Source organism: Meriones unguiculatus, chromosome 4, assembly GCF_030254825.1.
Source record: "Meriones unguiculatus strain TT.TT164.6M chromosome 4, Bangor_MerUng_6.1, whole genome shotgun sequence".
NCBI classification, from domain to species: domain Eukaryota; kingdom Metazoa; phylum Chordata; class Mammalia; order Rodentia; family Muridae; genus Meriones; species Meriones unguiculatus.
In genome coordinates this window covers 14,914,879-14,928,022 of record NC_083352.1, presented here as the reverse complement: position 1 = coordinate 14,928,022, position 13,144 = coordinate 14,914,879, and the positions used below count along the sequence as shown (strand labels likewise).

The 13,144-nt window shown below is 48.5% G+C and overlaps 1 protein-coding gene across 4 annotated transcripts in view; it reads left to right on the top strand.

The window, feature by feature from the left end:
- Ikbkb (inhibitor of nuclear factor kappa B kinase subunit beta) overlaps positions 1–12,026 on the top strand; it is a 49,407-nt gene extending 37,381 nt beyond the window's left edge. For 2 of the 4 annotated variants that reach the window (XM_021650468.2, XM_060381465.1), the window contains 10 exons: positions 376–499; positions 1,032–1,183; positions 1,346–1,407; positions 2,722–2,843; positions 4,000–4,049; positions 4,145–4,244; positions 4,434–4,581; positions 6,837–6,964; positions 9,681–9,771; positions 10,697–12,026. In XM_021650468.2, coding sequence (XP_021506143.2) covers positions 376–499; positions 1,032–1,183; positions 1,346–1,407; positions 2,722–2,843; positions 4,000–4,049; positions 4,145–4,244; positions 4,434–4,581; positions 6,837–6,964; positions 9,681–9,771; positions 10,697–10,765 — 1,046 coding nt within the window. In that variant the 3' untranslated portion in view covers positions 10,766–12,026. The remainder of the gene's footprint in view (positions 1–375; positions 500–1,031; positions 1,184–1,345; positions 1,408–2,721; positions 2,844–3,999; positions 4,050–4,144; positions 4,245–4,433; positions 4,582–6,836; positions 6,965–9,680; positions 9,772–10,696) is intronic. The other 2 variants (XM_021650469.2, XM_060381464.1) reach the window with 2 other exon arrangements.
- Positions 12,027–13,144: the final 1,118 nt, after the last annotated feature.

The following is a 13,144-nucleotide window of genomic DNA, read 5'->3' as shown; positions in this document are numbered from 1 at the left end:
GAAGTAGGTGGGTGTGTAGATTTGTGGTTATGTCTCCAAGTGGTCCATAGCACAGGCTGAGCTAACTGTAACCTCAGCCTGCCCCAGCCTCCCCGAGGCCCCCTGCTGCAGCCACCCAAGTGCTGGGGTAGCAGGTGTGTGTCACCATGCTTGACTCGGAGTTCTCCCAATCAAGTCGGAAGCTTTTTTGTTTTCTACCCTCACTGCTGATGGAACCTAAATGTTCAGACTAATGTTTGAATGACTGTTTTACAATACCTATAAAATTATGTAACAGTATAGCGATTATATAACTTTTAAAAATACCAGCGACACTGTAGGGCAGGATGTGGTTCCCGGTAGCTGAGTTACTCTCTGACAACTGTTTGTTTCCAGTTCAGGAGCCCAAGCGGAACCTCTCCTTCTTCCAGCTGAGGAAAGTGTGGGGCCAAGTCTGGCACAGCATCCAAACGCTGAAGGAAGACTGCAACCGGCTGCAGCAGGGACAGCGAGCTGCCATGTACTGTGCTGGTTTTACCTAATGTCTTTAAAATTGCTTGTTGGCCCTGACTTTAGAGAGGTGGCTGAGGCAGGGATCCAGAAGCAACTCATAGGAGGGACAAGAGGAAACTCTGGTTTGGATGGCAGAGAGTGGTTGGGTGGGCTGGCTGGAAGAAGGCTAGGCCAGGGGTTAGCAAATGGGGCAGGAGTGCAGAACTTGGGCCTGGGCAGCTCAGCTGCATGGGATTTGGAGCTTGGAGAAACTTAGTGGGTTGGCAACAGTGATTAACTGGGATGTGCTGATGTATCGCCAATTAGGACGCATGCGTTGGGCCTATGTGTTGTATTTCACCTAATTCCAACTTTGATGTAGACCTAAATGCTAGTGCAGCCTGGGAAGTTGTCATTAGGATTCTAGCAGGCTGTTCTGGTATGGGTGACTGTGAGTGATTATAGTCAGGCCTCCCTGTGCAAAGGGTTCTGTTACTACACAGGATGTGTACCTAGATGCCAAATGTGTCCCAAGGTTCTGTTTCTTACCATCCCTGCAGGATGAACCTCCTTCGGAATAACAGCTGCCTCTCCAAGATGAAGAATGCCATGGCCTCCATGGCGCAGCAGCTCAAGGCCAAGTTGGATTTCTTTAAAACCAGCATCCAGATTGACCTGGAGAAGTACAGAGAGCAGACAGAGTTTGGAATCAGTGAGTGCGCCCTGCAGTGAGCTTGAAGACACCCCTCTGCTCCCTTCTCCTTTATTTCTGAAGTTTCTTTGCCATCTTATAATTCAGTTTTGAACTTCTGTTTCGGTGTTATGATGTTTCTGGTTTTCACTCTCCCCTCCCCCCACCTCTTTTTTTTTTCAGCATCAGATAAGCTGCTGCTGGCCTGGCGGGAGATGGAGCAGGCTGTGGAGCAGTGTGGGCGGGTAGGAGACTCACCTGGGCCCCGCCACGTGGCTGGAGCTCTCTAATACCCCTTTCCACTTCCTTATCCAACTCTGTGAGCTGCTGTGTCCAAACTGAAGGTTTCCTCACCACACCCTTTGACCCTACCAGACTTCTGGATATAATAGGGTAGTAAGTGCAGGGAGCCCTGCTGTGACCAGACCTGAGAACTGAGCAGACTTGGTCCGGATTCAGGAAAGAAGCAGAATGTCAGGTGCCCTCGGGAAAGCCAAGGCCTCCTGCTATTAAGATGGGCTTTGGGTTGGAGACGAGCCCTCCCTCTTCATAAAGGTTTCCACCTGAGCTTGTTGAAACACGAAATCTGTAAGGAAGAGAGAGTTCAAGAAGAAATCTCAGGATGGTGTGCGTTAGAGGCCATTGAGAACCCCTCTTCACAAGGTTAGAGATCCAAGACCCTGCAGGCCAGAGCTTTTCCTTCACATCCTGTGCACTGGAAAGGGGCTTTGCCCTTGTGGCTTAGTACCTAACCATAAATGAGACATAGGTGTCTGCTTACTTAAAGGTGCACAACTGAAAGCCAGCCAAGTGGCTCAGTGGGTGTAGGTGCTTGCTGCTCTAAACCTGATGACTGGAGTCTGACAATCCAAAGACCACTTTTTAAGAAGCCAGTAATAGCATGCATCTGTCATCTCAGTGCTGCTTTAGCAAGATGGAGGCAGAGACGAGAGAACTGCCAGGAAGCTCACGGGCCAGCTAGCCTGGAGTACGCAGTGTGTCAGAACCAACAAGAAAGGCTTGCCTCAGAAACACAGAGTGAGAGAACCCGCTCCTGAAAGTGTCCTCTAACCTCCACACACATAGACGCCATGGTACACAGATGCCAGCGTGCGCATGCGTGCGCTTATTAACACACACACACACACACACAGTAATAAATCTAAGTTAAAGGTGTTTGTCCTGCATATAGTTTCTTGCCCAACCCTGAAGAAGTGTGTGTCTTTCTCACCAATTTGACACTCAGCTATAGCACCTGCTTTGGGTAGACACAGTAAGGGAAGACAAAGTCAGAAGCACTGAGCATCCTCTCTGCCAGGTACTGTGCTTACTCTGCAGCGAAGCCCTGTTGGAGGTTTGTTTAAGAGACAAGGACACTGTGGCTTACGGCTCTGTTGCTGCTGAGGGTCTCACAGCTAGAAAGTGGAAGACAGGAGAGGCGAGTTTGGACCATGTTACTCCCAAGCCCACGTTCCGTCTAGCCAGTCAGCTGAGGGTCTCCCCAGCACATCTGTCATCTCCGGATGCCCTTTGTACACGCCCAGTTGACATGAGCACAGCTTTTCCATCAGGAGAATGACGTGAAGCATCTGGTGGAGCAGATGATGGCCCTGCAGACAGATATTGTGGACTTACAGAGGAGCCCGATGGGTCGGAAGCAGGGGGGCACTCTGGATGACCTGTGAGTACAACCAGGGAGGGACCACACTGTACCCCCAGACACACTGACGCCCCGCAGAGCTTCTGATGTGTCAGGATTGCCTCAGGAGGTTCTGTGGGCACATCTCCCAGTGAATCACCTGGGCACATTCCTGGGATAAACTAGACAGATGGCTGTCTGTCACCCTGAGCCTTGGCATCCAGACTCATGAAACACCCCCATAACACACACACACACACACACACACACACACACACACACACACACAGGGCTTTGCTGTGGGCAGCAGACAGCCCTGCTTATCCAGCCAGCCCTGTCTGGGTGTGGCTTCCAGAGCAGGAAATAAAACTGAGGAGGATTGTGCTGAGCCCAGGATTTGGCATTGTGTCCACGAGGGGTCAAAGCATCTACACAGATCTATCCTCCCTGGAGACCCTAACCGCAGCCCTGTGTGCTGACATTGGGGCTCTAGGCTGTTGGGTCAGCTTAAGGGCCCTATCACCTGGAGTGATCATTGTCCCCTGATGCTCTTTCTACAAGTCTTAGGGTGAGAAATCTAAAAATAAAGAATTATCTGTTCTCCCTTGTATATTTTCACCCTTTATTCTCTTCAGGTTTCCAAATGATAATCTTCTCTTTGTATGTGTGTACATGTGTGTGTGGGTATGTGTAAGTGCTGTCTGTTTGTTTCAGAACAAGATCACACTGTATAGTATTGACTGATCTGGTACTTGCTGGGTAGTCAAGACTTGCCATAAGACTTACAGAAATCCTACTATCTCAGCTTCGTGAGTGCTCGGGCTGTGTGTGCAGTCAAGATCAGTTAGAGCCTTCTTCCGGGTCTGTTGCCGGCCCACCTGTATTAGAGGAGCAGAGAGGCGGTCATAGCTAGCCTTGGACTTAGGCTTTTAAGGGCAAGTCTTTTCTTGGTTGGGTCCAGAAATGGCACCTTGAACCACTCTTGTTGCTAGGCAGAGGAAGGATATAGCCCTTAAGTTTGCTCTTGTTTGGGGCAGTTGGGTTTTATAAAAATTACCAAAACTGCCAGTTTTTTTCCCCACTGAGAACATATGACCAGTAGTCTAAAAAGTAGCGGTTCTGCTGGCAAGAATGAGTAGTAGACTGGTGCTTCAGATGTTCTTGTCGGGCCTTGACTCCAGCCTTTTCTCTCCTCCAGAGAGGAACAAGCCAGGGAGCTCTATAGAAGACTAAGAGAGAAGCCACGAGGTGGGTGCTCTGGCCCTGGCCCCATTTTGTCTGTCTGTGAGACACTGGTCTGCCCTGGGGGCCAGTAGGAGGACCTCTGCCGCTTTCCTCTGCAGACCAAAGGACAGAAGGTGACAGTCAGGAAATGGTACGGCTGCTCCTTCAGGCAATCCAGTGCTTCGAGAAGAAAGTGCGGCTGATTTATACACAGCTCAGGTGGGTGCTCTCTCTCCCACTCCAGGACAGGGTGTGGAGTCACAGCAGAGCCACGGGGCCGGCAGGGGCTCTTGCTCTGCCCTGATCTGCCTGCACAGTGAAGAAACAATCTACAGGATCCATCAGAGTCGGGAGCAGTGCTGTGCCAGCCCAGAGTTCACGGGGGTGTGGCTCATCTGTTCCTTACAGTAAAACCGTGGTGTGTAAGCAGAAGGCACTGGAGTTGCTGCCCAAGGTGGAAGAGGTGGTGAGCCTCATGAATGAGGATGAGAAGACTGTGGTCCGACTTCAGGAGAAGCGGCAGAAGGAGCTCTGGAACCTCCTGAAGATCGCCTGTGTGAGTGACCTTTGCTGCGGCCCCTCAGGTCTTCTCTCCTCTGCATGCCACCACCGCCCTCCAAGAAGGCACAGGCCCCTCAGCTCGGCTGCTCTGTCAGCACTTACTTGTGACATGGAGTGGGCAGGGAGGCTTCCTGAAGGGAGGGTTTATGTGAGATGTTTTTACTTACCCAAGAGACTACTGTGATTACCACAAGTAGAGAGGCTCCAAACAGCAGATAATGTTGTTCAGAGCTTCAGAGGCCGGAAGTTAAGAATCCAGATGTCAGCAGGATGGTAGCCCTTCTCAAGGATCCAGGGCAGAGCTCCCCACCCCCACCACCAGCGGCTCAAACCTTCTCATCCGTGTCTTCAGTTGACATCAGTATCTGTCACCTGAATGCCTCTCACAAGAACACAGTCAGGGCTAGAGATAAAGCTCAACACAGACACACACTCACAGCTGACAGGATCTTGTCAGGATCACATCCACCTGTGATCCCAGCACTTGCTGAGACTGGAAGATGATGACTTCAGGCCAGCCTGAGCTATGTCATAACACCTGGCAAGGGGTTAGGGTGCAGATGGGGAAGGAGGAGGCATGATCCCAGCACTTGGGAGTCTGGAGCAGTCAAGGCTTGGACTGCATAGTAAGACCCTGCCTCAGATAACAAAACAGCCCCAAAAAGGGCAAGAAAAAGAGGTGGCCTATTACAGAAGCAAGATACAAAAATGGTGCTTTGTGAAGATTCTTAAGACTGCAGTGTCTCTGTAGGCCAAACGGGAGGAGACAGTGTTTTAAGAGAGTCACAGCGCCAGGGGAGTTTGTGCTCCCTCCCGAGAACAGGGAAATCAGAATTAGGGGCGTCACTGATGGACTTCCCTGGGGATGACAGCTGGGGGATACTTCCTCTTGTAAGAAGGGAGGGAAGGGGGAAATTGAGATAATACGAGTGCATTCACGAGTGTCAACAGTGTGAAAGCTGGAGGATGTGGGGAGCTGGGTATGGCCTCCGTTCTAATCCAGTGAGGGTTGTAGACCAGGGCCCGGCAGAGAACACTAGACTTCATGAAGAAGTGGAAAATCCTACAGTGTGCAGGAGTGGTGGCGCGTGAACTTGGGCCAGGAACCCCAGCTTTCTTAGATGCGAGGGAGCAGCCAGAAAGGCTCCTGGACCTTGAGTTAGAGTGATGGGCACATTCCAGAAGAGTGTGCCATCCGGATGGCAAAAGTGGGTCGGAGCAGTGGTTGTAGGCTTTCACTGAGGTAAGACCGGACAGGGCTAGCACTGGCTTATGTGAGACACCCCTTATTCTTACAGCACAGGAGGAAACACTAAAGGCTTCCTTCTTCCCCTTCCTAATGAAGACACTTCCGGAGAAAACGTTGTCTTTACAGCTAGCGATAGAATGCAGCACAGTGCCAAACGTCAGCACTAAGAGATAAAGGCATGCAGTGGGAGGAGTTGAGAACCCCGTGAGGAGTAGGCTACCCCAGCCGTGGGAGCCAGTCCCTATGGAATGACCTTCCAAGCTTGCGTGCCTAGGGTAGAAACCCAGGAAGCAGGTGTCCAGGGCCTCTCCACAGGCGATGCAGCCGACGGTGAAGAACAGTACAAAGCTGCTTGTTTAAAAGGCTTGTTGAAGGTGGACCTCAGTGGTTAGCCAGTCCCTTTCTGGAGCCAGAAAGGGACCCCCAACCTGAGGGCTGAAGGCAAAGCCTGGCAACAGTGAAGGCAGGGACAGGGACAGTGAAGAGTGTGTGAGGCACCCCAGCCAAGGCGTGTCCAGAGGCTCAGCCGGAGAAGTGGCTAGAGGTGCTGAGGAACGGGCTGCAGGCTTGAGGAGGTGGCAGGAGCCTCTGACTGACCTCTAGCCATAGGAAGGCTAGCCATAGCAGCCCTCGCCATCAAGCATCTCAGTGTTCTTTCTTAGATACAGCACAGGTAGTGCAGCTGTCTTACAACCTCTTTGTGTGTTTCCTACTTGGAAAAGAGTAACAGCGCCTCCCTCTTTAGATTTATTGACTTCTTAATTTTGTGTACATGTATGTGGGGGGTATGTGCGCATGAGTGCAGAAAGTCTGAGGAGGGTCGGAGGTACTGGATCTCCCTGGAGCTGAAGTTAGAGGCAATTGTGAGCCACCCAGCGTAGGTGCTAAGAACCAAACTCAGGTTCTCTGCAGGAGTACTATGCGCTAAGCGCTGAGCCATCTCTCCAGCCCACTGACTCCCTAATTCTGTTGGCTACCTTTTTTTTTTTTTTTTCATTCAGAGCAAAGTCCGAGGTCCAGTGAGTGGGAGCCCAGATAGCATGAATCTGTCCCGACTTAGTCACCCTGGTCAACTGATGTCCCAGCCTTCCAGTGCCTGTGACAGCTTACCTGAGTCGGCCAAGAAAAGGTAAGCTGTGCTTGACAGTGCTTAGTGTAAGTTCAAGGGCACTCGGGGCCTGGGAGTGGATGTGTGCGCTTGTCACCAGTCACTTCCACCCGAGGATCTTGAGCGTGCTTCTATTTTTGTGATTATCAGGTCCTGTGGACACAGACATGTTTGTTTGTTTTTTCATTCTGCTTCTATGGCCTCTTGTTCTTGCTAACTACTTTCCTTGTCCAAGAGCTAGATTACCAGTTGCCTGAAACTGTTAGTCGTGCTGTACACAGGTGCTAATTGCACTTTAAAACCAAGATGTGCCCGCTTTGTCACACCTGAGACCGCCACCTAGAGCGATGGTTCTCAACCTGTGGGTCGTGGCCCCTCTAGGGTCACCATCAGATATTCTCCATATCAGATATTTACATTATGATTCATAACAGTAGCAAAATTACAGCTATGAAGTAGCAATGAAAATGGTTTTATGGGTTGGGTCCCCACAGCATGAGAGACGGTATTAAAGGGTCACAGCAGCAGGAAGGCTGAGACCACTGCTCCAGAGTGACGAGGCTGCTCTTCCCGCCCAGTTCCTCCCTTCATCCTTCATTCACCTCTTCCCCCTCCCCCTTTTAAATTTCTGCGTGTGAGAGGGTGTGCCTTGTTGCACTGTCAGGGTCAGGGGACAACTTGTGGAAGCTGGTTCCCTTCCTCCACCACGTGGATCCTGGGAAATGAACGCAAGTCACCAGGCTTGGCTGCAAGTGCCTTTACCTGCCGAGCCATCTCACCAGTCTTTTCTTTCTGACACATACTGTAGCCCTTCCCTGGCAAGGCCTTTAGCTTCTCTTTTGCTTCCTGACCCTTAACTTCCAGCCATGTGTTCTGTTTACCTAGAGTGACATTCTGACCAAATTGTTTGGTCAGTAACTAGCAGGGGCTTTCTTCTCCATTCAAGGTCATGTTTAAACTTGCAAGTATTTGTGAACCCCTCAGTGCGGTTCTTGGATCATCCGTTGTCTCTTAGAAACGGCTTGCCTTAGGCTAGTCCAACTGAAGCAGCAGCAACAGGTTCTAGGGTCCCACCGAGACCCTCTGAATTGAGGGGTACTCAGTTCTTCGACTGGTTCTGCTGCACACAGAAGCACAAAGACTTGCTTGCTGACAAGACAGACCTTCCTTCCTCAGATTTTGCTGTGGTGGTTTCTACCTGCGAGGCACACTGCCTCTCATCCTTCATGCTCACCAATGAGTCTTTGTTCAGCTCCACTGCCGTTGCTCAAAGCTTCTGCATCCTGGGTCCCCTGCCTTGCAGTTGCTCAAAGCAGTCTTTAGGAACTGGGTCCCCTGCATTATAGATGCTTACAGCAGCTCCTGAGGGTAAGTCTTTAGGAACTGGAAGGAGGCGGATGATGCCCAACACCAGGTGTGGGAAGGGATGGCTGGTAATGGGTAGAAGGTTTCTTTGGGGGATGATAAAAAGTTTCTGTAATTAGACAGAGTGATGACTGTATAACTCCGTACACAGGCTGAAGCCATGGAGTTGTGACAGTGTGAACAGGCAAACTTTATAACATAAACCAAATAACAGTAAAGATGTTTTGAGAAATCCTATTCTTGATCCCAGGGAGCGTGTAATCTTTGCTATTCAATTATATGTTTCTCTGGACTCTTAATTACCTGTCCCATCTCTTGCAAGCTTCTGGATCACACACCAGGTCATGTATCTCTCTGTGCTCTGGAGCTGGCAGGGAGCCTTTAGCCTGGCTAGGTGCCCTGGGGACATGCTCTTGATTCTTTCCCATACAGAATGTCACATTTTGAAGGCGAAGGGGAATCTGGGGCTCTGTCTCTCGGTACTTTTCCTTCAGTGACATCCAGACTATGAGCAGGGATAGGGATGACTGCCTTATCTCTGTGTCAGGTTATGGTTGAAAAAGGACACATTGATTTAGCTTTCCCTGTGTCAGAAGGACAATCCATGAAAGAAAAACAATTATTTGTTTGTTTTCTAATTGTGCACTGCAGAAGCTCATAAATTTCTTAATTTTTTTTCTTTCATTTCCAAAGGTGTGAATTATGGCTACAGCTCAGTGGTAGAGCACTTGCCTAGCACATGTTCAATTCCTAGCACTGCTAAAAACAAAAACAAAAAACAAAGAAACAAAACAAACAAACAAAAAAAGAAGTTCAGAAAACAGGTGCTGTTTTCTGAACAGATGAACATTTTTTAGATTTTGGCACTTTTGGATAGAAATTTGGTTATGTGTAAATCAGAAAGAAATCTGGGAGCTAAGACAGCACAACAGCTAAGAGCACTGGCTACTGTGGCAGAAGACCTGAATTCAGTTTTCAGCACCCATAAATCACAACTGGCTGTAACCGCAGGTCCAAGGATCCAGTCCCCTCTTTTGGCCTCCGTGGGCTCTGCATGTCCATCAAGTACAGATACACACACAAGCAAACACCCATGCATATAAAATGAAGATAAATCCATTTTTGTTATGTAAAGATCTGTTTACTGTTTCATGTTTTCAGCAGTGTTATGTCTCACTGGATTTGAGCATCTGTAGGGTATTTAATTAGACACTTGAAATCCCTAGTCAACGATGTGGTACTTTAAGACACGAGTAATTCCTGTGTTGTTTTTAGAATGGTATGCAAAGTTCTTCAGCATATTTTAAAGCAGGTTGTTAGCTCTGGTAAGATCCTGACGACCCTGTTCTGTCAATGTGATCATTGTGTTCAGTGAGGAGCTGGTGGCTGAAGCACACGCCCTCTGCACCCGACTAGAAAGCACACTGCACAACACGGTGAAGGAGCAGGACCGAAGCTTCACGGTAACCACTTGCGGGGACCCCGGCTTATCTATTCCCTTCCCTTCTGCAGCCAAAAGAGGAGAGAAGGAGGAAAAGCAGTTTGGTGTCATCCTTGGCTCAGCAGAGATCCATGATGTCTCATACATTTTAAAGTTTTTTGTACTTGTTTCATGCTTAGAAATGCCATGTGCATTCATTATCTTTATCCTTATAAGACTTAATCCTGATATGGTGGCAACAATATTCCCAGAAGCCCTTTCCTTCTCTCTGGGACCATTGCAGAACATCTCTATGTGTTGGGCTCTGTGACAAAAGAGAAACCTGACACAGCAGTAGTGTCAGGGAACATGACATGAAGAAAATGTAACCACAAGCCAGGTTCTTTCAGACAGCCTACATGATGGTAGGTGTCTGAAGGGCTTTTTCCTGCCAATGCGCTCATCTCCTATCCACTCTTTCACTTCTAACTTTGGGGGAATCAGAAGGAGCCCCACTGCCAGTTGCCATCATTGCTAATCTGCTCACTTGTCCTTCATTGGTGAACCTTCCTAACTCTTGTTGCTTCTCACCTCCTGGTACTGTTTCTTCCATCTCACTGCTTGCTTGCACTTTAGCTGAGAAAAGCGAAGCCTCATCTGGTTGGCATGGAAACAGATAACGGAAATGATCACCACCTACCTGCAGTGAGTGTGTAAATGAGAGCTCTATGCTACAGGTGGTCCTAAAACGACCGTCCACATTCTGTAGGCGCAGAGTTGCAGGAATTTCAGCTAGTCCAGAGGAAACCTGCTGCATTTGAATATACAACCTGCTTGGCTCAAAGGCACCCATAGTACCAGGAGTGATGCTGATAAGGCTTAAACGTGCTTCTAGATTGTGTTGCTTGCCTCCCAAAGAGGAACACTGGCCGTGGCCACTGAGTATTAATGTGCCTGTTGACTTTCAGACTCTAGATTGGAGCTGGTTACAGATGGAGGATGAAGAAAGGGGTAGCCTGGAGCAGGCCTGTGACTGATGCTCCCATGAACTGGCCCCTGGCTCTGGATGTGGTGTCTCCAGCACCCAGGTGGAACCCCCTCTCCCAGCAGCAGTGATGTTTGCCCCCAGCAGCCTATGCTGGCCCTGTCTACACACTGGACGTCCTCTACCACAGAAGCACAAGAGTGTCAGTTACAGGCACTCAAAGCAGCAATGCTTCAAAGTTGCTTCCACTGCTGTAAGAAGAAAGCACAGGGCAGTTTGCCCCGCAGAGCACATGACAAATGTCAGCTTGAGTGTTTTCCTGACAGCAGCCAACCTGCCCCCTTTGGACTGCTGGTGGGAAGGAGACCTGCCCTGCCCACCCCTCCTCACCTTACAGCTGGGACAGCATCTGGATCCAGCTCTCTTAGATGGTTAATCATAAATTTGACGGCACTGTCTCTCTTCTTCTTCTTCCTCTTCTTCACTTCTCCCCTGGTAAATTTTCCTACCTTCTGTGCTGGTCGTTGTAACAAGTGACCTTTGACTAAGTTGGAGTGATGCCAGGCTCCTTGCTGTCTCTGGTCCTTCAAGCCAGTGTGAGCCAGGCAGAATGGAAGTGCAGCTACATTTCTTGAGTCCCAACGTTTACCTGGAGTCGGTTGTCATGCAGGAAAAAGGAAGATGAAGGGCTTATGCCAGCTGCTATCCTACAGAACAGTCTGCCACTCCTTTGTGCCTGTCAAGTACATGTGTGCGTGCCTGTGTGTATGTGTGTACATGCACACACACTGGTAGGATGAGATGTTGCTGCCTCTTACATTAGCTAGCAGCATTATTAAATTGGTTCATTTTATAAATAGTTTCTATATTTTGTAATATTACTTCAGATATATATCTTATGTTCAAAAGTGTATTTCTGCAGTATACCATCACAAGTACTTATGACTCAAAATTCAACATCATGGGAAGTTTTGTAAAATTGATTAGTGTGTCTATTTCATGAGCCATTTCAACATCACATAGAACTTGTGTGTTATGTGTCTGTGAGTGTGTGTGTATTTGTGTGTGTGCATGTAAAAGCAAAACATGGTCAGATTATCATAAATGGGCATATTTGGTTAGAGGATGAATAAAGTTGAAATGGAGAAATGCCAAAGTGGCCACCGCAGAGACAGTATGAAACATTGATGGTCAAGTGAGTTCAGAACGTGCTTCGTGCTTTAATTGTTTCTTAGAAATTGATACTAAACACTGGGGAAAGTATCTGAAAATTCTTCTAATAAAGATGCTGGCTGAAGTTCAATGTCAACTCATCTGTGAGTAATGTCATTTGACCATAGAGCCCTCCCCTTCATGCATGCAGAATCCAGAAGTACTGGGATGAAGAAAGTGTGATTTTTAGAAGTCCTGCAAAGGATGGAATAAGACCAGACTGGGAAGGGAATGAATGCTGGGCTAAGAGAGCTGTGGTTTAATAGGCACTTGGGCATCACAGGAAAACTTTATGCAAGGAAATGACATTAACCCAAAGCAGTAGTTTGGGACGTTTGTCACTACACCATTGTCATTTATAACATAGTGAAATCCAAGGGTTATTTTTGCTTCCCCCAAAGGTGAATTGTATTAGTTTTGGTTTCTATTGCTGTGATGAAACACTATGACCAAAAAGCAAGTTGGGGAGGAAAGGGTTTATTTGGGTTACACTTCCCTATCACCAGTCAGGACAAAACAAAAGCAGGGCAGGAACCTGGAGGCTGGTGCAGAGGACATGGAAGGGTGCTGCTTACTGGCTTGCTCATCGAGGTTTGTTCAGCCTGCTTTCTTATAGAACCCAGGACCACCAGCCCAGGGATGGCACCACCCACAGTGTGTGGGCCTCGCCCATCAATCGCTAATCAAGAAAATGTCGTGCAGCCTGGTCTTATCAAGGCATTTTCCCAGTTGATGTTCCAACCTTGTTAAGTTGGTATCTTCCCCTCTTGAGTGTAGGTAAAATCTTGGGACATTGTGTATAAATAAAGTACAGAGAAGGCAGAGTAGTCAGGGATCTGAGGGTTGACACTGATGGAGAGTTCCCTCAGTTCAAAGCCAACTAGTGGACACACACATACACAACCTTAAAAAAAATTTCTTTAACTGTAACAAATGACTTGTAAGGCAAGAAATTGAAATCTAGATGTCAACAAGACTACTTCCCCTAACAGTTTGAGGAAAAGAGCCTTTGCTGGCCTCTTCCTGTTTCTGTGCCTCCAGATAATCTTCAGCTGTGGTAGTGTCTTGTTCTTAGAGATCACTTTTCTCGGAACTAATGTATCTTCCATCATGGCAAAGGGCTGGTCCCTAGATGAGACAGCAGAAGATGAGAGGTGGGAGTGGAGATGCTCATTCTGTTTCACTGATGGTCAAGAAGCAGAGCAGTCAGGCCAGAAGT